Source organism: Gasterosteus aculeatus, chromosome 21, assembly GCF_964276395.1.
Source record: "Gasterosteus aculeatus chromosome 21, fGasAcu3.hap1.1, whole genome shotgun sequence".
Lineage (NCBI taxonomy): Eukaryota > Metazoa > Chordata > Actinopteri > Perciformes > Gasterosteidae > Gasterosteus > Gasterosteus aculeatus.
Window position 1 is genome coordinate 9,403,241 of NC_135708.1, and position 20,965 is coordinate 9,424,205.

The 20,965-nt window shown below is 45.7% G+C and overlaps 1 protein-coding gene and 1 long non-coding RNA gene across 2 annotated transcripts; one reads left to right on the forward strand and one right to left on the reverse strand.

Annotated features, from left to right (window-relative positions):
• Positions 1–1,047: 1,047 nt before the first annotated feature.
• Positions 1,048–3,700, reverse strand: LOC144390021 (uncharacterized). The gene is made up of 2 exons (XR_013454078.1): positions 2,471–3,700; positions 1,048–2,396 (listed from the first exon to the last, which is right to left on the reverse strand). It is a non-coding gene; the product is annotated as an uncharacterized LOC144390021 (long non-coding RNA).
• A 7,920-nt stretch (positions 3,701–11,620) lies between these two features.
• klf6a (Kruppel like factor 6a) lies at positions 11,621–17,809 on the forward strand. Its single transcript, XM_040167137.2, has 4 exons — positions 11,621–12,031; positions 13,599–14,178; positions 14,939–15,062; positions 15,332–17,809. Exons 1-4 carry the CDS (start codon positions 11,930–11,932, stop codon positions 15,381–15,383), a joined length of 858 nt encoding a protein of 285 aa, XP_040023071.2. The 5' UTR covers positions 11,621–11,929; the 3' UTR covers positions 15,384–17,809.
• Positions 17,810–20,965: the final 3,156 nt, after the last annotated feature.

Sequence of the window (20,965 nt, forward strand, 5' to 3'; positions counted from 1 at the left end):
TCTGCAAGGAGGATCATGCAATTGGTTAAGTGTGTGTGTTTACAGCTAATCTGGCATTCTGCCGCAGCACACAAAAGCACACTGCATAATATTTGCCAAGTTATGGCTGCACGCTCAAGGACCTCTCGTGCCTCTGGTCTCACATATTCTCTAAAAACCTGTTAAGGTATCTTTCATAATTCCATTGTAAGCCTGCTGAATCCTCACGCACAAATATGAACTGCCCCTCAGCCAGTAAGGGCATAACTAACAAAACTAACGAGTGCCTAACTAATGGAAGTTAGTACCCTTCGAGTACCCTTCGAGTACCCTTCGTCTGCAATCTTTGAGTAGTGTCAGTACATTGTCACAACTCAGCGACTTCTATGCAGGCCGTCAGGCTCAGTGAATTTTATTTATTTTTTGGCAAAATTGAATGAAATGTCACATACAGTGACACATGAGTGTGTATTAAGTGTGCTTTACGAGGCCTTGCTGCGCAATAGTGACTGGACGTGGGCTTAGCCAGGTGTGTGTTCTGTTCAATCCATTGCACAAACAGCACACCTGGCGAGGTTTCTCAACCCGACCGACTACACCTTTCTAGTTTTTTGTTTTTTTTTCGATTAATGCTCCGCCAATTAAAGCGGAACATCAGATGATGTTCCAGAGCCCCTGTAGAGTAATGAGTAGCCACAGGCCATGTTGGAGTCTCACTGCTCTGGTTATGGCAAATGCTTGCCAATGAGCAAGTAACCACAAGTTCAATCCTCTCAAGAATGTCTCATGCCAAAGCAACTGTGCTGCAGTCGTTTTATAGCAAGTTTATTGTTTGTACTTCAGTGTCTTTGAGAGTTTAAATATATTTGTGCGGTTGAGCTCCCCTTAATTCAAAACTGTGTTTTCACTTTACTTAATTGCACGTAAGTTTGACACACAAGATCCTTTTTCAGTTTTATCTGCACAAATCACCTTTATTACTTACCGTAATTACTTATTGTCAGTTTGGAGGCTAACAGTGGTTCAATGTTAAACAAATGTGAAGCTCCCAGGACAGTGAGAATGGACTTTTTTCTGAGCAAGTGAACAATTTATTTTTTATACAAAATTTTTTTTTTTAAATTAAATTAAATACAAAACATTTCCAACACAGAAACTTTTTCAGAGGGACAAGATCCTTTTCAGGAACTTCAGAATGACAGGATTCATTTAGTTTAAAATGGCAAATAGCTGAGTGCTGACACTCCTTCAGAAATCCATTTGTAGTTATCATTTCTACTTATTTAGAGAAGTGCTGCTTTTGTCAAGAGAAAGCAAAGATGCACAACATGGACTAAACTATTAAATACAGGAAGTGGCTAATCAGAACGTACCAAGTGCTCACAACATCATGGGGTGAAATGTTTAAATTTTGAGATTATTTTTAATTTCCTTTAAATATATTAGTTAATATAATACACTTTTTGTTTTTTTATGGAATACCCAAACTGACAAATGAACTGTTATATTGTTAAAATGGTAATCCAGTGGTCAGTGTTTTTCTCCATCTGACCCCTTTTTGACAGAAATTGTATAATCTGCGATTTTGAAATGTGGTTTGTTCATTTCAGTTGGTGTTGACATTGTTTGAGAATCCTAACCTGACTTGTGTGTTTAAGATAAGTTCATTGGGTGAATCCCTGTTTTCGCCAAATCTCTGGCTGGATGCTCATGCTTGCCAACTTGGTCCCTCACATATGTTTGCAGGGGTTGAATCATTGACATTTTTTATTTATTTTGTATTAATTCATGTAAGCAATTCAAACATCTGACTCATGCAACTCAAAACATTATGACTTTAGTTTCTTAAAACTGTTGTATTTTAAATTCCTCCTTGGAATTTTCACAGTTAAGATCTCACACAAACCAGAAAAAGCAAAATACACTCTAAGCCCTGATGGTATTGGGTGGTCAGACAAATTATTACCCAAGGACGAATATCTAAAACGTGTCTGTAGAACTTAATTCTCTTCTTTTTAAACAGAGGTCCATGTCCAAAAATAGGGCCAAAGCGTGCATCCTTGAGTCCTCCGGTCATCCTCCCCTGGACAGCAGGACCCTTCAAAAGTGTCGTCCTGCTTCACAGCAATGACCATTTGGCCGGTGGATGTTCAACCATGTCCCAAGGCACCAGCTGGCACTCAAGCACACTTCACATCTACCTCCAAAGTGAGCCTTCCGTTGTCCCTCCGCACTCCCAGGAGCTGAGAGGAGGAAGGTGGCATAGAGGGGAGGAGGGGAGCTAACAGGCAAACACTAAAGGTTACCATCCCCATTTCACATCACATATCAAGGACACCAGTAATTACCGCACACAGCTGAGAGGTTCCGACACCAGCGTAGTGTATCTCTTCTATCTGACCTTGTGGCAGTCTGACCTGAAACAATAGAAGCTCACACTGGAAGGGCGACTACAGAGAGATAGAAAGAAACACTTGAAAATGACACTCACTAATTGCAATGCTCCCAAAGTGCAGCGTGGACTAATTGCATGTCAGGATGCGTCCAGTTTTCCCGTCCCTGCGGCATGGCTTCTCAAGGAAATGGATTTCTCCCCGGATTTGATCCCATCGCCTGGGTGCAAACACCGCACGCTCTCCTCACCTCTTTTTTTTTTCTTGTCAATGTCACGGAGCATAATGCAAGTTAAAAGCCCGGCCAGTCATGTTAGTTGGGTTAAATGTACATTGAAGGTTAGCTTGAAACACACATGAAAGATTAAGAGAAGAAAACAAGAATGGGGAAACACAGGGGATGAATTCACAGCGCTAGTTAACATCCCTCTGTCGCTCCGTGCTGCATGCGGCTCAAGCTGGAAAATGAACCGGGGGTGTGAACGTGTGTGGATTTCTGCAAGTCTGCTTTGTGGGTGGGCATTGGGCCGGGGTCTGCGTGTGCTAATGCGGAGCCAACAGAGAATTTGATCCCTGGTTTTGGAAGGCCAGGCGCATTGTTGAATTCCCGGATTAGTCGTCTGCAAAGGGATGGGAATGTTAACTGTGCCGGTCAGCAGGCTTGGCCCGGGATCAGCACGCTTATTGAGAGGCTGTCGCTCGCCGATAGCTTGAGATGACATGGCGCCCCGCGCCGCGTCACTTCCCGCTGACCCACATATCACACCTACGTACAGAAAGTCCCAAATAACTGTGCTCAAATCTGCTGCGGCTGTTAATTAATTCTCACAATAGGTCAGCCGGCTAGGGGCTCATTTCAGCCTTGGCGGCGTTAGCTGGAAAATGGCAGCTGCATTGCAGAAAACCCAAGAAAAAAGTCCCCTCCTGCTACACCTTTGTGATATTGAACTAGATAAAGAGCCCTCTCCTTCTCTGAATAAATGTTTCTGGAATGTGTTTACAGCCAAAGCTCAAAATAAGAACTCCAACGACTACAGCACACCTGCGCTAAGAATAGCCGCGGTGCAGCTGTGGCAGCAAGGGCCGGGAAGTCTCCAACCGAGAATGATCAATTAGAAAGGCGCTCGGGTACCCCGCACGCTGTCACGGCTAATTTGGGTTGTTGTTGCCACCGCCGTTGTTTTTATTGAGCCCCAGCCATTAGGTTGTGTTGGGGAAAAGGTGGCGTTGTCGCCCCCCCACCACCCTCCTGCGCCGCACCTCCAAGAGAAGGCAACCATATCTACTGTCATTGCGGGCTGCGTGTTTTTGAGGTGGGGTGCATTATGTCTACGCTCCGGTACCACCAGCTACCCCCCACCCCCACCCCCGCCCCCTCAGTCTGCAGAGGGGAGGCGCTGGCTGGTGTCACTGCTCTCCGGGGCATGTTTGTCTGTCTGTTTACCTGCCAGATCCAGTCTGCCAGCTCGTCTGTCCGTCCCTTTGTGTCACCTTGCCGCCGCCGCGGTGCGCCGTTGTTTGTTAAGGCGGTGGCGGCCTATTAAAATGGGTTTCATTGGGTATAAAGGGACTGCACGTTGTGCTCTACTGGGGCCTTCATGAGGCTTTGTTTACATGATTGTTATCCCCAATAATTATCAGTTGCTGAAAATAATTATTAATATCAAGTAGATCAACTGCAGTGTGCTCAATAAATGTATGTAAATACAATTTACAGTCAAAAACAACCAAAAGGTTTCCCTTTACTTTTGTAAATTTTGAGATAATTTTGAGATAATAAGCTATTCTGCTTCCTTGACATATCCGACAAACGTTTAATGTAAAAAACATTTCTCTAAATGTAATTAATCAACAGGGGCAGTTCCATGTTGATATATTTGATTACATTTCATAATGCTTAATTTGCATAGCTCAACAGTACTTTTCAGAAGACTTGAGATATGTGAGAACAGTATGAGTATGAATGAGCTATTCATACTCATTTGGCACAGCTGAAAAATTGTAAAACTTTTTTTTGTTAATGCTTCATTTCATTGTTTAATATGTAATGATGTAACACAACTCACACATTTACCCGATTTCAGTGTGATACGTATTTAATAATAATTCTTCTGTCTTTTAATTAGCAGCCGCTGCAACTCATTTTATTATTTTCAGTATCAGTGGTAATAATATTGGCAGTAGCTAACTCATTACTCGTCTGCGCTCCCTATTTATGAGAGAGCATTTAAATTACCTCTTGCAGGGTTTGCGAGAGGCGAGTCAGGCTTCACTCCGCATCACCGTTGACTTCGGGGCCATTAGTATGTACAGCTTGTACACTGTGTATTTGTTTATGTCGGCGCTAATCCTCGGAGCCCGTGGCGGTGTGGTGGTATAATTCACCACTCAGCCCCTTTCCCGGAAACTGCTGCTCAAAACAACAGGTTTCATTGGAGAGCAGTCATGAGATACGAATGAGTCACTCTCAGCCGGGCAAAGGTATCGGCTGGAGGGGAGGAAGAGGAGGGGGGAGCGAGACAGAGAATCTCTATCAGTGGTGATTATCGTCTGATTGGTGCAACAGTCATGTAGGCGATGTCATAGTTGGTTCAAATCACCGGTGAAACCTGCTCGCCTTTTCAAAGTGTTCACTCAAATGTTTTAAGGAGAATACCCATTATGTAAGCTTGGGAAAATGGACGTGCAGGCCTTAAATGAAAGGGGGCTAACGTGGTAGCATTTAGGCTAAAGAAAACTCACAATGGAGCACAACAAAGGTAGTGGGTTATGAAAAGGCACGAGGGTATTTGGGATAGGATTTCCTTTTGATAGAGAAAGAAAACACAAAAAGTTTGAGGAAAAGAGGGAGGGCAGGAACCTTTGAAAGGAAATGCCGATGACACACAGATCAAATAAATGACATAACCGTTCAAAGTTCACCAGCGGTCGCCCGCTATGAGGTCATAGTGGGCAGGATTTAGCCGAGCGAGACGTTGGTCGGCCCACTACGTGTCCTAATGTACAGACAGGCGCTGAGTCAACAAATCCGGTGTTTGGAGTCAACCTTTAAAAGTCACGACCTTAGCGAAAAGGAGCAGCGGAGCCGATGCGTTTCCTATACTGCACAGACACCGAAAGTTCATACACTGCATCAGGCGCAGTTGATCAGCTCTCCTGACAAATACGTAGTTCTAATGAAGTAGCACCTCCCAATAAAGACTTTCCAAAGTTCATTTCTGACACACCGCTTGAATATCATCCTGTATGTGGGAATGGGATCTCGACTTAATGACCAGAGGCTGGCTCATATCTCAAAGTCTCACTTTAAATACGTCCGACTGTCATTCATTATAAACATAACCATGTGGAGCAAAAATGTTACTCACAGCTTTTCTCTTCTCTTATATTTCCTATTTTTTTGCACGCTTCTATTCAATCCTGTCGGCGGTGGGAGCGGAGGGAGGAGTTGAATAACTTCATCCGAAACTGATCTGTGGCCCAGATCGGCTGCAATGTGCGAGTTTTGGATAGGTACGATAAACAAGAAGTGGAGTCCCATTGTTCACAGTTGTGTGTGGACAAAGACCCTCCCCCAAGGGCAGCAGGCCCGCCTCCCCCGGTCACTCTCCGTCTCTCTTTCTCTTTCAGAGAGACACCTTATATCAGATAGCACAGTGAGGTAGGTGACTGGCACTACAATGTAAAACACAGATTCTGTGTCTGATTGAAACCAAGCACAAAAAAAACCTTTGTTTGTATCCCGAAGATGAATTCCGCCAGACGGGAATCCATCATTGAGATTTGGGGGAATGTGAGTGTTTTAAGGGTAAGATGACAAAATGCAAGGGCTTAAGTTCTAAATACCAAAGTCATGCCAGAGAAGACCACAATCACTTCCCTGTGCTGTGGATGACTAACAGCTGATATGTCCAACCACGAATCAGTGTTGTATCTATTCATGCAAGGAATGCGTCTGCGAGCGCTCCAGAACTGGAGGAAATGTGATCCTGTATAAGAGTCAGATAATACCACATTCAGCTCAGCGCGTTCATGGTCATGGTAACCTAATCCAAACCTAAACTCCCTCCCTCGTCTTTCTCCCCCACACCCAAAAGTGTACGATGAATGCATCCCAGTCCTTTAATCGGGTTGGGTATGAGCATTTTAAACCGTGGCCGGGATAAATACCACCCCTAAAACACTCGGAGAGTGCTTGTTCCCACAGAGGTTTGGGAGAAAATGATGAAAATACTTAACATTCCTGCACCCTGTATAATGGTGGCATGGCCTTTAGTCTGGAGCTGGCATCCCTGGAAGGAAAAACAACTTTTCAGACCTTGAATGCACCACCCTGTGTGAAAACAATGACCGTTGAACTCTCCTGCAAGTTTTCCAGCACTTTGTTTGAAAGATCTATACACTGAAATCTCTCCCTGCGTGACTGCTGCGCTCAAACAAAGCGCCACTTGAAATCTTTCGCTGGCACAGAACGTTTCCTTATTTTCCTGAACGCGCGCTCGGAGGGACTGAATGAAACTCAGTGTGGAGGGGGCTACACGAGGTCCCCCTTCACTGTTTGTTGTTCTAGAAAATGGCTATTTGTTTCAATGGAACAGAGAGACTCCTAAGGGCAACCAGACTGTCTCCGTGGCTGAGGGAAACTGACTCTATTGCTATTCACTTGAGTGATAACCTCGAGGCCACATGACACATCCAGCATGCTCACTGGTAATTCGCTGTTGTCAAAACACCACCAGCGCGCATGGTTTCACACTCTTACATTGCATTACAGGGCATTTGGAATGCCCCTCATGGACTGACATTGCTAATTTACACTTTTTGTGAAAACATTTGACAGCGGAACAAAGAGGGCTTTCATGGTAATTTCATTCCAAATCCCTAATTTGCTTTGATTGACAGTTTTAAAGCCTCCGTGTTTAAAATCCTATGAAAGTGAGGTTTTCAGTATGTTTTGGTCGCCTTCTCATGATTTAATGGCTCTTTGTTCCTGAGACAATTTCAGCGAGGAAGCCCCAGGAACCTGAAGTGTTGTGGCAGTGTTTTATTGTTTGCTACTCCACTTTGCCTCTCACACAAACATTGTCCAGATGCAGTTGTATTTTCCCTTCAGTTCAATTGGTTGGAGTCAGGGTGAGGCTGGTGCAGCAGGCCCTGCTGAGAGAGAGAAATACGTATAAGTGCTGTCTTTTATTTTCTTCTTGGAGGTCCCAATCAGAGTATTTGGTAAGAGAAGTAAGTGTTTCAGCTCCTCCCACCAGGAAACACCCCCAGAGTGGGAGGGTCACACTGTTATTTATCTCTTACTTTTTTATATTTCAAATGTTAGGGGTGTTTACCATGTTCACCCGCTTATTTTATCATGCATGATGCAATTAGCATGCTAACGGGATGAACAACCAATGTGATTACAAAGCATTGTCATTGTCAAAATTGTTTTTGAGATGTTTGACACCGTTTGACACCGTGAGGTTGAAAAGTCAAGACTGACTTTGAATCACGTTGAAATACGTGATTCAAAGTCAGTCAGCTTCAAGAGCTGCAAAACTAAGCATTGTGATGCTCTTTTTTTAAAAAGAAGAATGTGTTTCAAAAGTGGCGGTTGAGCTAACTTCCGCATGTTTAGATGAATGCATTCAAAAAGGTCAGTGTTGAATAATCTGTAACTAACATGACCTGCAATAATTTAATAAACAACCACAAAGTAATGATACTATTTAAGGTAAATAGCTGGACTCGCCTGAACCACAGAAGATGCATTTCATCGCTGGTTTCTCACTGTGTGTGTGTGTGTGTGTGTGTGTGTGTGTGTGTGTGTTTGTACATGTGTGTGTAGAAGTGATCAGGGAAGAAAACCTCCATCATACCAAAGGTAGACAATATTGATTTCCACCCCAATATATCCGCAAGCTGATGTATTGGTGTGTTCAGGATGCAGGCACACAAACCAATTCACAAACTTCCATCACCAAACACCACAAGAGTGTCCTGACTGATTGCTGAGTCCCGTGCATGTCCGCTCAGACACACACAGCCAAAACACACACACACACACACACACACACAGGGCCCACTCTTCATCCTCAAGGTCAAGAGCTGCTGGGAGACCGAGGCTCCTCGTTGGCGGCCTGATGGAGCTGACACGGCGCGACCCATTGTGCACACATGTTGATCTGTCCCCAGACGTGGCCTGACAACGGCACATAAGGCCGACGTTGCATTAAACCATCAATGCATTTCAATGAGGGGATCTCATCGTTTATGTCTGTGCGTGTGTGGGCGGGGCGGTGACAAGACGTGTAGCGAGTGGGGGCTTGTAACGAAGCTAAACACATTCGCAGGCCGGACAAACCTCGGCCCCGTGGAGTTTGTAATCCAAAACCAGGCCAATGATTATCTCCCCTCCCCGCGAGCACTGACTCAATTCTGATTTATGATTGGAATGAATATTGATTTTCCAGGAGCTGTCTTTTCCCCCTCTTCGCGCTTCCCTTCCATTTCTCCTTTTAACAAAAGAGTGAATGATATATGTGGATTGATTTCCAATCAATTATTTTTATTCTCATTTTATTTAAGCTTGAACAAATTTTCAGCTGCACCCGCGCAATGCATCTCTATCAATAGTGCTGTGCCTCATTACTAACTGGCCTTCTGATGGTAAGCAGGGAAATAACGAGCAGACATTTATTTCTGAGTCCGTCATGCCGGTTTATACATTGTTGCGCCATAAATCTGTCCTTTTCCGTGACACTGACAAACAAATGAAATAAATGAACATATTGTGCGCTCTCTTTTTATGTGCCATTAGTTCTGTTGCCAAATATGTTAGAGGGCGAACTAAAGCAACATAACCTGTCAAATATGTCACATTTTGGGGCAAAGTTATGAACTAATCTTCTGTAAAACAATAGGTGTGCTAATCTGTTCAGCTTGCGCATAACATCCATGGAGGACGATGAACATCACGCTGGGGAGCGGCCACAGTCACTTCCCTACACACATCATGGATACCTTACAGTAGTGCGTCTCCAGCGCTCCCAGGTCGTCCACAAAAACCCCTTAGAACAACTCACTAATTGAGCTGACAGTGATGCATTGAAATGGGTCACCCTGGAATTGCTCCTTGCAGTGGCTACTGGCCGGTCTGGGATTACATAACGATGATAAAGCTGCGGACCTGGCCCTCCAAGATAAAAGCCGCTGTGCAGGACCCCGCGCATTCTCTAAATGCTCCGTCTGAGAGGCCTTCTGAAGGAAGTGATTACCGCGGAGCTGCCCGCTAATGCTCCGGCGGGACCCGGCGGTGGGCTCTGTTATTCATCAAACACGGACAGTGTAAGCCGTGGCAACTCTGGAAATGCATGAGTAATGAGCGGCCGTGTTGCGCGATGAGGAGCCGCGCGTTGTCTTGCCGAGTGTGTGCCGAGGAAAGACGTGTTTCAGAAGCCCTCAGAAAAGGACCGATTTTTTTTTGGGGGACTCTTTAAAACAAAGCGTCTGCTCTGTCCTGGGGTGGGAGGACATAATGAATCGCTCCATAAGGAACATGAAAGCAAAGCCAGATTCCTTTGCAGGGCTGCTAAGGCCTGCTCCAGGCTTGAGAAAGCGTCCCATAACCATATGACTAAATAGGATGCTGCAGGCAACAAACACGGCCTCACAGCTGAGAGCGCCACAAAGGACGCTCAGTTGTCTACTCGCCATGGCACGCAGAAAATACTGCCTCTTAGAGGATAATGTGTCCCCTGTGAGGGGACGACGTTTGTCTCATCGGGCGATAGCGTAACGCGGCATGGTGCTACCGACTGCTGTGTGTGTGAACTTATGGAATAAGTGCAGGAAGAGACTCCTCCTGTAGAACGCTTCTACCAGGAAGAAATGATAACAAAAATTTGGGATGACGTTACGCCATGTGGCCGGTGTGAAAAGGGACTCATGAGGGAGTAGAGCAGACAATAGTGGAATTATTGGAGTTATTTAGCTAAAAGTGTAATTTTGTTTTGGTGTCTACTTCCGTTATTAATGTCAAAAACTCTAATTCCATCTTTAACCGCTCTGGACAAAAACATCCACCAGCTTTATGTATGCTTCTGTTACATTAACATTATGTTTATTTAGACTTTTCTCTTTTTGTTGTGAAATAGTATACTTAGGTATTTATGTAGGAATCGTTCTTTAATGAATCTAGAAAAAGAATATTATGTATATAGCATCATTAGAAATGCAGTAGAAATCCACAATCTGAATATCAGAGATGATGGGGTTAATTCTGGGTGATCTTGTGCTCATAAGGATAGAAGCCCTTAAGGGAATTGATTTGAAAAGGAACAATCCCATTAACACTCAACCCTAAAGCTGGGTCACAGGATTGCTTATTTTGAAAGCTTCGGGTGAAACTGCTGCTAAATAGTTATTCTGTGGTGGTGGTGGGGGCCTACTGAGCGTTTTCTCTATGTACAATAACACCTAAACTGGGGTAAAACAAATTCTTTAACTTTTGGAAACTACTTCTACTGCACATTCATTCCCCCGCTCACTCTTTCAAGTGCAAATTAGATGATAAAAGCCTTTAAAACTAACAACAGAGAGCAACTTCTGTGTTTTTAAAAGCAAAGCTCTCTTGCATGCATTAATGCGGTCGCAGAGGAGAAGTGACGACGGACGTTTCCTGTAAACGCGCGAGTGAGCTGATAACACAATAAGTGCGCGGCCGAACATTAGTCATCACTGTGTCCCAAGACATGAGCGCGCTCTTATTGGGTGATGTCACGGACAGCGCCTTGGTGAGGTCATCGCCCTAAAGAGCGGTGTCGCAAGTGATGCCTGTGACAAAGTTTCCCGGAGCCGCGTAGTAGGGAGAAGGGGAGTGGGGGACGAGGGGAGCTGGGGGGGAAGAGGGGCCGTGGTGTTTTCCACTAACCGGGAATAAGACCGGTCCGGCTCACATGCGCTGCCCGTGGCGAAACACAGCGCAGACTACACCAGTGAAGAGAGAGAGAGAGAGAGAGAGAGATCGAGCATGAGCTCCTTTATATACACGCCTAAAAATAACCAGCCAATCAGCGGAGAGACGCTGAAAGCCCGAACGCGCCAATTAAAAGCGAGAACAGAGCAAATTAAGTCAGGGGCCGCTCGCTATTGGCCGACTGTGATATCATTTGCGAGGGTCTAAGTCGCACGCTGCGGATTGGCTGGCACCCTCGGGGGCGTGGTCCCTCCGTGGAGTAGGGGCGGGGGGGGGTGGGAGCGGGAGGGGGCGGGCTTTAGGTTTGAATAGGGAAGTTTGCAGAGCGTGGTTGCTTCCCATCCAGTCCGGCGCAGTGTTTGCAAACACCTTGAACGCCAGCGAGAGACGAAGGGGGGAGACGGACTGACGGACGGACGCTCGGCTGCTACACTGCTGCTGAAAACAAGCGCCTCTTCGCGTGCATCGCAGGGGACGGCTGTCATTCCTTCTACTGGGTGTTATTTTGGTTCCTCTTCTACTTGAGAAAACACATTTAACTGAAGCTACACAGCATTTTTAATTTTTTTTTTAAACTAAGCTCTGGGAAAAAATGGATGTTCTACCCATGTGCAGCATCTTTCAGGAACTTCAAATAGTTCACGACACGGGCTATTTCTCAGCCTTACCATCACTGGAGGAGTACTGGCAGCAGGTGAATATCTATATATATGTACATATATATGAATTTTTAACGTCATATCAGCTGTTCTCATAGCTTATATCCGCTGTCGGAGCTTGAGTGGTAAAGCGGAACTGAGAGATCCCACCGCGGCGTCTTGTGCGCTCGACAAGTTCAGCTCCACGTACCCGGCGCGTAACGGCTCTGAACACACAGGCGTCCCCGGGCTTAGACGGCGCCCCGGTGCTTAGACGGCTCCCGTCCCGCTCACCCGACGGGCCATGCGTGGTGGTGACGTTTTTTTTTTTTTTTTTGTTGGCATCCTGACGTGTGGATCAGCGTGTCAGTCTGACAGCTCCAGTCGAGATGAAAGCGCGCGCGGTAACAGCAGCGTGCCCGTGCGTTCCTTTCCTCCTTTTTGCTTTTGTTTTATTCTACCGCTCTTGCTGCGTTTCCTCCTCCACTCGGCGGCTCGCCTCAGGCCATGTGAGCTGGTGTCACCGCAAACACTGCAGCCGCTGTAGGAGGAGGAAGTAGAATTTCAAATCAGTCAGCAGTTGGATCCAAATGTGCGGCCGCGCGTCGGCGCAGGAGCAGCGCCGCAGCTCAGCGCGGCGCATTTCCTCTTTTCTTTTTTTAGTTCTATCACTGTTTTGAAAAGCTGCACGGTCAACTTTAAAATGAAAAGGAAATCCAGTGTTTCAGTGCCATAAAGCGCATCCTCACCCCATGTTTTACGTATATTTTTATTTTAGAAATCCTATATTTGCGTCTGTGGGCTCCACATGACGATCCAAAGTCAGCCGTGGCCACATTCCTGCCCGGGTGAGTAGGCACTAGCACAGCTGGAAGATGTACTATAAGGCTCCAGAAGCCTGGAGGGAGTCTGTCCCCAACATCTGCCTGGTCAAACCTACTGCCCCCCCCCGTTTAAAAAAACTCTGAAGCCACTTTGTTTGGGCCTCCACTGAGGAAGGATATGATTGCATGACAGAGGTTTCACATGAGTAAAAAAACATCTGAATGGCTCGTGGGGGGGGGGGGGGGGGGTTGAGCAGCTTCCTTAAAAGGAGTCTAGATTTGTTCAGTGAGTCATTGGAGTGCTGAAATGACAATGCACGCTTGTATGTGTTAAAGAAACAGGAACTCAGTGGTTTTGTGTGTTTTTTAGAAGAGGCTCAGTTCTTCTTCTTCTTCTTCTTCTTCTTCTTCTTCTTCTTCTTCTTCTTAATATTATTTATGTTCGGAATGTTTTGTCAGCCAAAACCAAATGTTGTTTCCATTTGCAGGTTTTTGCATTTCAGCAGCTGGAAGCATCAAATATTTCTCTTATTTACATTTTTCGAGTTGATTATGTTCCTTTTGGTCCAGGCGTGTCACATCTTGGTTGTCATTGCAGTCATGACCCTGACATGTGCAGCTGGTTACCGTTTCCTGGTTCAGGCTTCCTGTCAAAAACATTGCGTACAGCTTTTTTTAAGGGTTGGTTAGTGCACGTGACTATTTGAAAGGAATCCCCCCGTCTTGTCGGTTCTCGAGGAACTTCTCTCTCTGCTCGTGGTTTGTTTATTCTGACTTGTCTGCACTCTCACACCACCAGACATGCTTGGAGCTGGAGCGCTATCTGCAGAACGAGCCCTACGTCTCCCCGTCCGACCTCAAGTTTGACAGCCAGGAGGACCTCTGGAGCAAGCTGATGTTGGCCTACGGGGACAAAGCCAAGGCCGAGTCCGACCCCAAGCTGCCCGTCTCGGCCCATGACGAGGACAATCAGGACAGCCCGATCTTGGACACCAACAGTGTGAATTCGGACGCCAGCAGCGAGGCGTCGGACAGTTCCGAGGAGCTCTCGCCCACGCACAGCTTTACCTCCAACCCCCTGGGCTCGGTCCTGGTCGGCTCTGGACCTTTTAGCCCCTCCGTCATAAGCACTCCCCCGTCCTCTCCGGAGGCCACCTCAGAGGCCGGTGGCGTGACCGGCGGCTGGGTCGCCGCCCAGTTGCACTTGCCGGTTAAAAGCCGGAGCGGCGGGTCGGCGAAGGGTGTGGAAAAGACTGTACTCGTGTGCGGGGACGCGTCCCCGGACGGCAGGAGGCGAGTACACAGGTGTCAGTTCAACGGGTGTCGCAAGGTCTACACGAAGAGCTCCCACCTAAAGGCACACCAGCGCACACATACAGGTGAGATTTCCGAGCGCCCGCTGTGACTCGTGTAAACAGTTTCTCCTCCGCTGATCTCGGATCAAAACGATTCATTCACAGAGTTCAACGGAACCGCACTTAACGAGCGGAAGTGCTCTTAGTTCAGTCGTCCGTCCGTTGTGTAATGTAATTAAAGGTCCACATTGCATGACGTCCTCAGCTGGAGCGCTGTGGGTATTAGCTCTGCATGGCTGGATACCTAAACTGTGACCTAATCTATCTGGAATGTGAGAGAGGGAGGGGGGGGCGAGAGAGCGAGAGGAGGGTTTGCACATGGGAGATAAAAGGACTTGAAAGCAGATTGAGTTTCACCATGGGAAAGGGGTGAGTGGGCGGGGAGCCAGGGGCAATGGAGTTGGAAGGGCGTCGAATGGTCACACCAGCGTCTCTTATTTTTGATTAGCGGCGTAAAATTGCACGTGTAGCTTCTTACATTTTTTTCATTCCTTTTGTTGTTGTTTTTTGGTTGTGCGTCACAAAATCTCACTCGCGACGTAGCAGGTTGCATATTTTCACGGCTGGTGACCCAACTGGTTCGGATCTTTAGCGTTTTGTCAGTCTGGCCTGCCCCCCACTACCCCTCCACCGAGAGACACACACACACACACCACTAGGGTTGTTGATTTGAATACATTTGAATAACAAATCCGATCTCGGCCTCCGCACACAAACCCCTTTTATTTTTATTTTGACGCGCTTGTGTTTAGGACTAATCACCGCCCCCTTGTTGCTTCTGCAGGTGAGAAACCGTACCGGTGTTCGTGGGAGGGCTGCGTATGGCGCTTTGCACGAAGCGACGAGTTGACCAGACACTTCAGGAAGCACACTGGGGCAAAGCCATTCAAATGCACTCACTGTGACAGGTAAGCCTCTTGAGACTTTTTAAAAATTCCTTTTTCTTCGTTCCTCATCATCCGGATAGTGATGCACGCGTTTCAATGATGGAATTCACAGATTGCTACAGTCACTTGTTTTTGTCTGTGGAGTGTGATGGTTCAGTTGTTGCCGTAACGTAATCTTTGGCCTCGACTTCTTATCTCCTGATTGTCACAGACAGAAAAAACGTCTCACTTTTGATTCCCTGAAACGGTCCATTTTTGCCTCGTTACTGACTCCTCCCTCCTGTCTCCAGATGTTTCTCCAGGTCTGACCATCTGGCCCTTCACATGAAGAGGCACGTCTAGAGTGGGGGCGAGCTCCAACCAACAGCGACGGGGGGGCAAAGTTGTTGTAAAAAGGAGAGAAAGAGAGAGGTGGGGGGGGAACCCGCCGTCTCCCGACCAGTCTCTTGGTGGAACTGTCCCTGAGCAGAGTGGCGGGGAGTGTTTCCAGCCAAAGCATGCCGTTTTGCACCATACTGAAACCCAGTGCCTCCGGGACCTCATTTTGGAGAAAAGGTGCTCTGAAGGTTGTCTACTGCGACAAGAATGGACAAATTCACGGACGAGGACAAGGGGGTGGGGGCGGTATAAAGAAATCTTTTTGCTTGAGAAGGACTTACTCACACACATAAAAAAAGACAAAGACAAAAAAAAAGATGACAAAGAGAGCGAATGATTTGTATGTGTGGTGCATGATGTTTTGGAGGCTCATTCCTGGACAGAAGATACACTGGTACTTTACAAAAATTGTCTGAGGTAAGCATGTGTGCACTGTGAATGTCTGAGACTGGCTGACCGGCCCCCTCCCCCGGGAGGACAGGAGGCGAGGTGGGGTCGACGGAGGATGGAAGGTGCGGGGCTGGTACCGATGTTGCTGTGGACTGAATGTGTTTCTGGAGGGGAAACATTCCATTCGTGTTTCCCCGGTGGCAGCGGGAGGACGGGGCAGGAAGGAGAATCCTGCCTGCCTGTCTGTCTGGCACCCAGACTACGGGGGGGGAGGGTTTTGGGTTGGGTTTGACCTGAGAGAAGGTGGACCTGTCACCCTTCTGGTCAGTGACCCTGGGGCCGCAACCTCCCCCCTCCCCCGGTCACTGTATGACAGAAGCTTTTTTTTGGTGTTTTTTGGTGCAGCTACTAAATGTGCAATGTGTTATGTAGCCTGGTTTATTTTATTTTTTTATTTTTTACAAGCTACAAAGCTCATTTGTAGTCCAATTGTAAAAGCCTTGTGCTTATAACAGGTATAACACAACTATACTATAACTTCAGTATCATAGACAGGTGTTGCATGGTTCTAGGGTTTGTTCATTTCATGTTTCCACTGTAATCAGGACTGCAAATAGTCAATAAAAGTGCAGCTAAAGTGCAGACGGTTAAATGTTACAATATTGTACATAATGCCTTGATTTCCTCTTTTCTTCACAACTTCATTCTGTTTATTTTCATCTGGCTGGAGATTTCCCCCCACTGCTTCCTCACTCATCACTCATCCATTGCCTTGAGGTGTGACTTTTTTTTGTATTTTCTTTTCTATCTAATAATGCACTGTTGGCCTTAATGGTGCCTTATGCAAGTGACTCAGCCCTGTGGCAGCGGTGGGTTGTTTTTGTTTTTTTGTTTTCCCTCCCAGGGGAAGTCGCATCTGTTGTGTGGGTGATTTAAAAAGCTAGATCAAGGCTCCGTTACACGTTAACTCGTAGCTCTTTGTGTTTTAATTCTGTCTGTTGTGGAGGGGGGGGTATTTTCAGCACTAGTTTAGTCCGTCGGAACAAAAAAGTTTAGGGCACTTATATTCACTTATTAAAGGGGTTTTCATTGTCAATACTACTGTGTAGTATGTACTTGAGTTCATCACACTCTGAAGTACAAACAAACCACACTCTGCCAACAAAAATAGTTTTATCTTTTATTTGTGTAGTTGATACAGGACTGCTCCCCGGTGCTGCGTCCGCCCCCCCCTTGTCCCTGCAAGTGGGACTGAGGAAAAACTCTAAAGATTTATTGTAATGAACAGGCTGCAGTCGGACCGGCCTCGCCTTGTACTGCCTCTGGGTAATGAATTGCTAAAGGCTTTGTTGGCATGGAATCTGTCACAGACTGCTGACTGTGCAGGTTGGTTATTGACCCCGTCTGGGGAGCGTTGCTTTAGCCGTAGTGCAACAGTATTATGGAAACCATGGCGGGGGGTGAATGCTCTCGGGAGCAGATCAAATTGAGATTTGACCCCCAAAAGAAGCCCATGACAATATTCCCCTCAAAGATGGATGCATGGGGTCACATGCATTCACTTGCTCCGGACCAGCGTGCCTTGCTGCAACGCCGCATTCTTAAATATTTCACATCAGGCGGGTGAGCCCAAACTTGTAGTTGCTGTCCGCAATTCATTTGTGAGGGTTGGCAGCGCCTTTTGTGGCAGGGGGGAGGAACATCCATTTGACGGGGGGGGCGGCAGCCAATACTGTTCTGGTGGTAATTGAGCCTTGATTAAGCCCGTGTTTGCTCGCATCTTTCATCAACGCTTTCATCCCACACTACCCTAACATATTCCGTCTCTCTCTCTCTTACAGCTCTTTGTTCTCAACTGAATCTTTGTAGAAAAAAAAAAAACTTTTGTAAAATTGTTATGTTTATGCTTTATGAAATTTTTATTTGAAATTGTTTTGCAGAATTGTTATATTTCTGTATGAATGTATTTTTTATTGGAATAATAAGAAATTCTTATCTGACTTTGTCTTGCTCCCTTCTCATTTAGTTAATTCTCCTCAGTGAGTGCCACATTACTACAGCTTTATTATTTGTTTTACTAGGGGAAAAACATTTTTAAATTCGTCACTTTGAAAACAATGTTTTTCTGCTTAAATACCTTGTTAAACCATCACTCTTAAGTGGCTCCCCTCTTCCTGCCTTGTAAATACCAGTATGAAAATATCCTCTCCTCATGAGTTAATTACATCTTTGCAGAAACCGACGCACCTCAAACCTGGAGGCAAACGTTCACTCTTCTTTTTCTCCCCAAACACCCTCCTAGAAAAGTTTTTGGTTATTCCGGTTCTAAAAGCGACTGACTGCTTACTCCTTCGAGCTAGCTAGCTCTCATCAAAGCAGCATAAATAATTTATCTCCATCTCTCACAGCCCATGGCATTTAATTAGAGAGCAGCTTTTATACATTTGTTAGATAATTACTCCACTTGACACAGATAATGATACAAAACAGCAGTGGATAAACCAAAGAGCCGAGTTTAAGTCACAAACTAACAAGAAAATGGGATTTAAAAAATAAACTTGGCCTCCTTGTTTTTTTGCTGCTTGTGTTGATGACCTAGAATGGGCCGGCAACTTATTAGCTCCTCTGATTTCCAGTAAAAGCCTTGTGGTTTATAAATGAAGCTCCGTAGGTAATTAAGCACGCTTTGAAGAACCTCCCCAGCTTTTTGGAGTGGCAATGAGTATTGCCTTTGCCTCAAATGTTGCAAGTCCTTGATCCCTCAAATCCCCCGCCCCACTTGATTTCTCAACTTAAGACCTACCTGAGAGGCTTAATGCAAAGCTGAAGAGCAACACAACCTGCAAGGAGAGGTTATGAACTTCAAACTACGCGCTTGACTCTTAAACGGTGGAGGCTCAGATTCTTGTTTTTCACTTCGTTAAAGGAGACGGCCACATGTTGCATTTAATCTCCGTGCAGCTGACTCTCATCCTTGCGATGTAAGTGGAGCATCCTCTTGTGAAGTGGACCGTCGTGGATAAAGTTTCTCGTAAATGGGGCGTGGAGATTGCGCGTTTTGCTTTGATGTGTCTGCACTGCAAATCCCCCAAAAGCTTTCCCACACTGACATTGTAACACAGCCCGAAGCCCAATGGATTATGGGAAACGATGAATCACTTTTAGATGTCATACATCTGTTCTTAATGTCTTGTGGGAGTGCATAAGGGGATAGAGTTGTGTGCCCAGTTTGGAATAATAAAATGAATGACCAGTGGTGGAAAGTAAATACATTTACTTGAGTAGCCGTAAATACTTTTTATCAAGAAGGGATTTCTCTTTTTTGGTTTGATTTAAATAAATGTTTGCGAACCAAATATGTACAATGATTCATTTTTTCTGTAAATGCAATGCAGAACAAGTTCCTGAGATGAGCCCTGATTGGTGTAGCAGAGTCCTCAACAATTAATCATCTCATGAGCCACAGAGAGGTAATCTACTGAACTGCCCAACCGTGAACTGCTGCAGCATTAATCTGGTGTTATATTTGTTGGTCAATTGGTACGAGATTTATGGTACTTTTACTTCCAATACGCTAAGTACATTTTACTGTACTGTTGCGCCTTTTCTAAAAGTTAGAATCAAGGTTTTCACAACATGGAACCTCATTTCATAGCCATCTTTTGTTTTTCTTTCTTCACTGTACTAACATACTAACATAAATGATTCCCTGGTCTGTACAGTAGTTTGGTGGATTGCGGCAGTACCATTACATTTTTGTTTTTAGATTCTAAATGAGTACATACAGTAAGCACGAGCGATTCATGAGAAATGACGCACGCACGTATTCCAGCCTCTCACTCACTTTGACTTGACCGCTTGGTCGGGATCCACTGGACTCGACTACCTAACGTACGGCGTGTGTTGTTCTTCAACCACAGTGTTTCGAGTTTGGTTCCCGGATCTGCATGTTTGTATGTCCAGCGTGTCAAGACCCTCATCCGACCTTACACCTTGAATGGCGGCCCCCCCTGCAATCAGTGTATGTGTAGTGAGGGGAAATTGGAAAAGCACTTCATCCAGTGAAGTAGATCCATTTACCATATAAAGTAGCTGAAGCTGGCCAAGCCAGCTGCAGCTTGTAACAGCAAAATGCTGCTGGAACAATGAGGCATCACTATTTATGTCATACATAATCAAAAAGCTGTAAGAGTGGTTTGTTTTGTTGCAGAATGACTACTTTTAATACTTTATTGCAAATACTTATTTCTCAAAATTTACGAGACCTTTATTCTTAAGTCTTCAATTGTAATCTTAAATTACTTAAGTATAAGATCTTCCATCGCAAGCAGCAAGGTTGAATTAACTGACAGGCAACTCAGGCTCAAAAGGGCTTCAAACGGATCTAGTAATTTGATTAAATGCTAATTTGTCAGAAAATGCACCACCTAATATCAACTGAAGTGATGGAGGCCGTGAGAGATCCCAGTCTCGTTTGCGTTGCGTTCTCAATGCATTCATTATTCTTAACACGAACAGCGATGTAATTCCCAGTATTATGAAGCGGGCACTGTGTATTTGGAAGGCATGTGTATTTTCCTGTGATGTACTGAGCCGGCCACACTGGAGAAGAATGTCCTGCGTCCACACCAGTCGTATCAGTGAATCTCAATGAACGGGACTAACTCTCACCACATAATTGCAAAGGGATTACCGTTTTTATCATTCCCTTTCAAGCGAAAGGCCTTCCAATTGTGGATGGTAAAATAAATCATTATCCAAAATTGCTGTGAAATAACAGGCGCGCTGCACGATTGAGAGACACACACGCACACCCACCGGCGCAAAGGGAAAATGGACTGTGATGGAGGCACACGGTGAGTTAAATGAGGGGAAATAATAAGGAAAGAGGAGGTTATCGGACTGAGCGTGCTTCATTCAGCCAGCCGGACTGCAAGTCATCACATATGCAGACTTTACTCTGAAAGTTCCAGCATCAGGGCTTTCTACCCCCCCTCTGTTAATGGAGTCGATTAGGACCTGGCATGTAGGGGAAATAGGACTAAAATCACAGGTCAATGACCCTCTTTTATGTCCCTGGCTAACCATCACAGCACCCACAGTCTCCACCACCATCATCATCATCATCAATGCTCTCCGCCTCCCCTACATTGTGA

Excerpts from the sequence above, each read along its gene's own strand:
- klf6a (XM_040167137.2), top strand. The coding sequence starts at position 11,930 with ATGGATGTTCTACCCATGTGCAGCATCTTTCAGGAACTTCAAATAGTT. Across the intron at positions 12,032-13,598 it reads TGGAGGAGTACTGGCAGCAG|ACATGCTTGGAGCTGGAGCG; the intron begins GTGAATATCTAT and ends TCACACCACCAG. Across the intron at positions 14,179-14,938 it reads ACACCAGCGCACACATACAG|GTGAGAAACCGTACCGGTGT; the intron begins GTGAGATTTCCG and ends TTGCTTCTGCAG.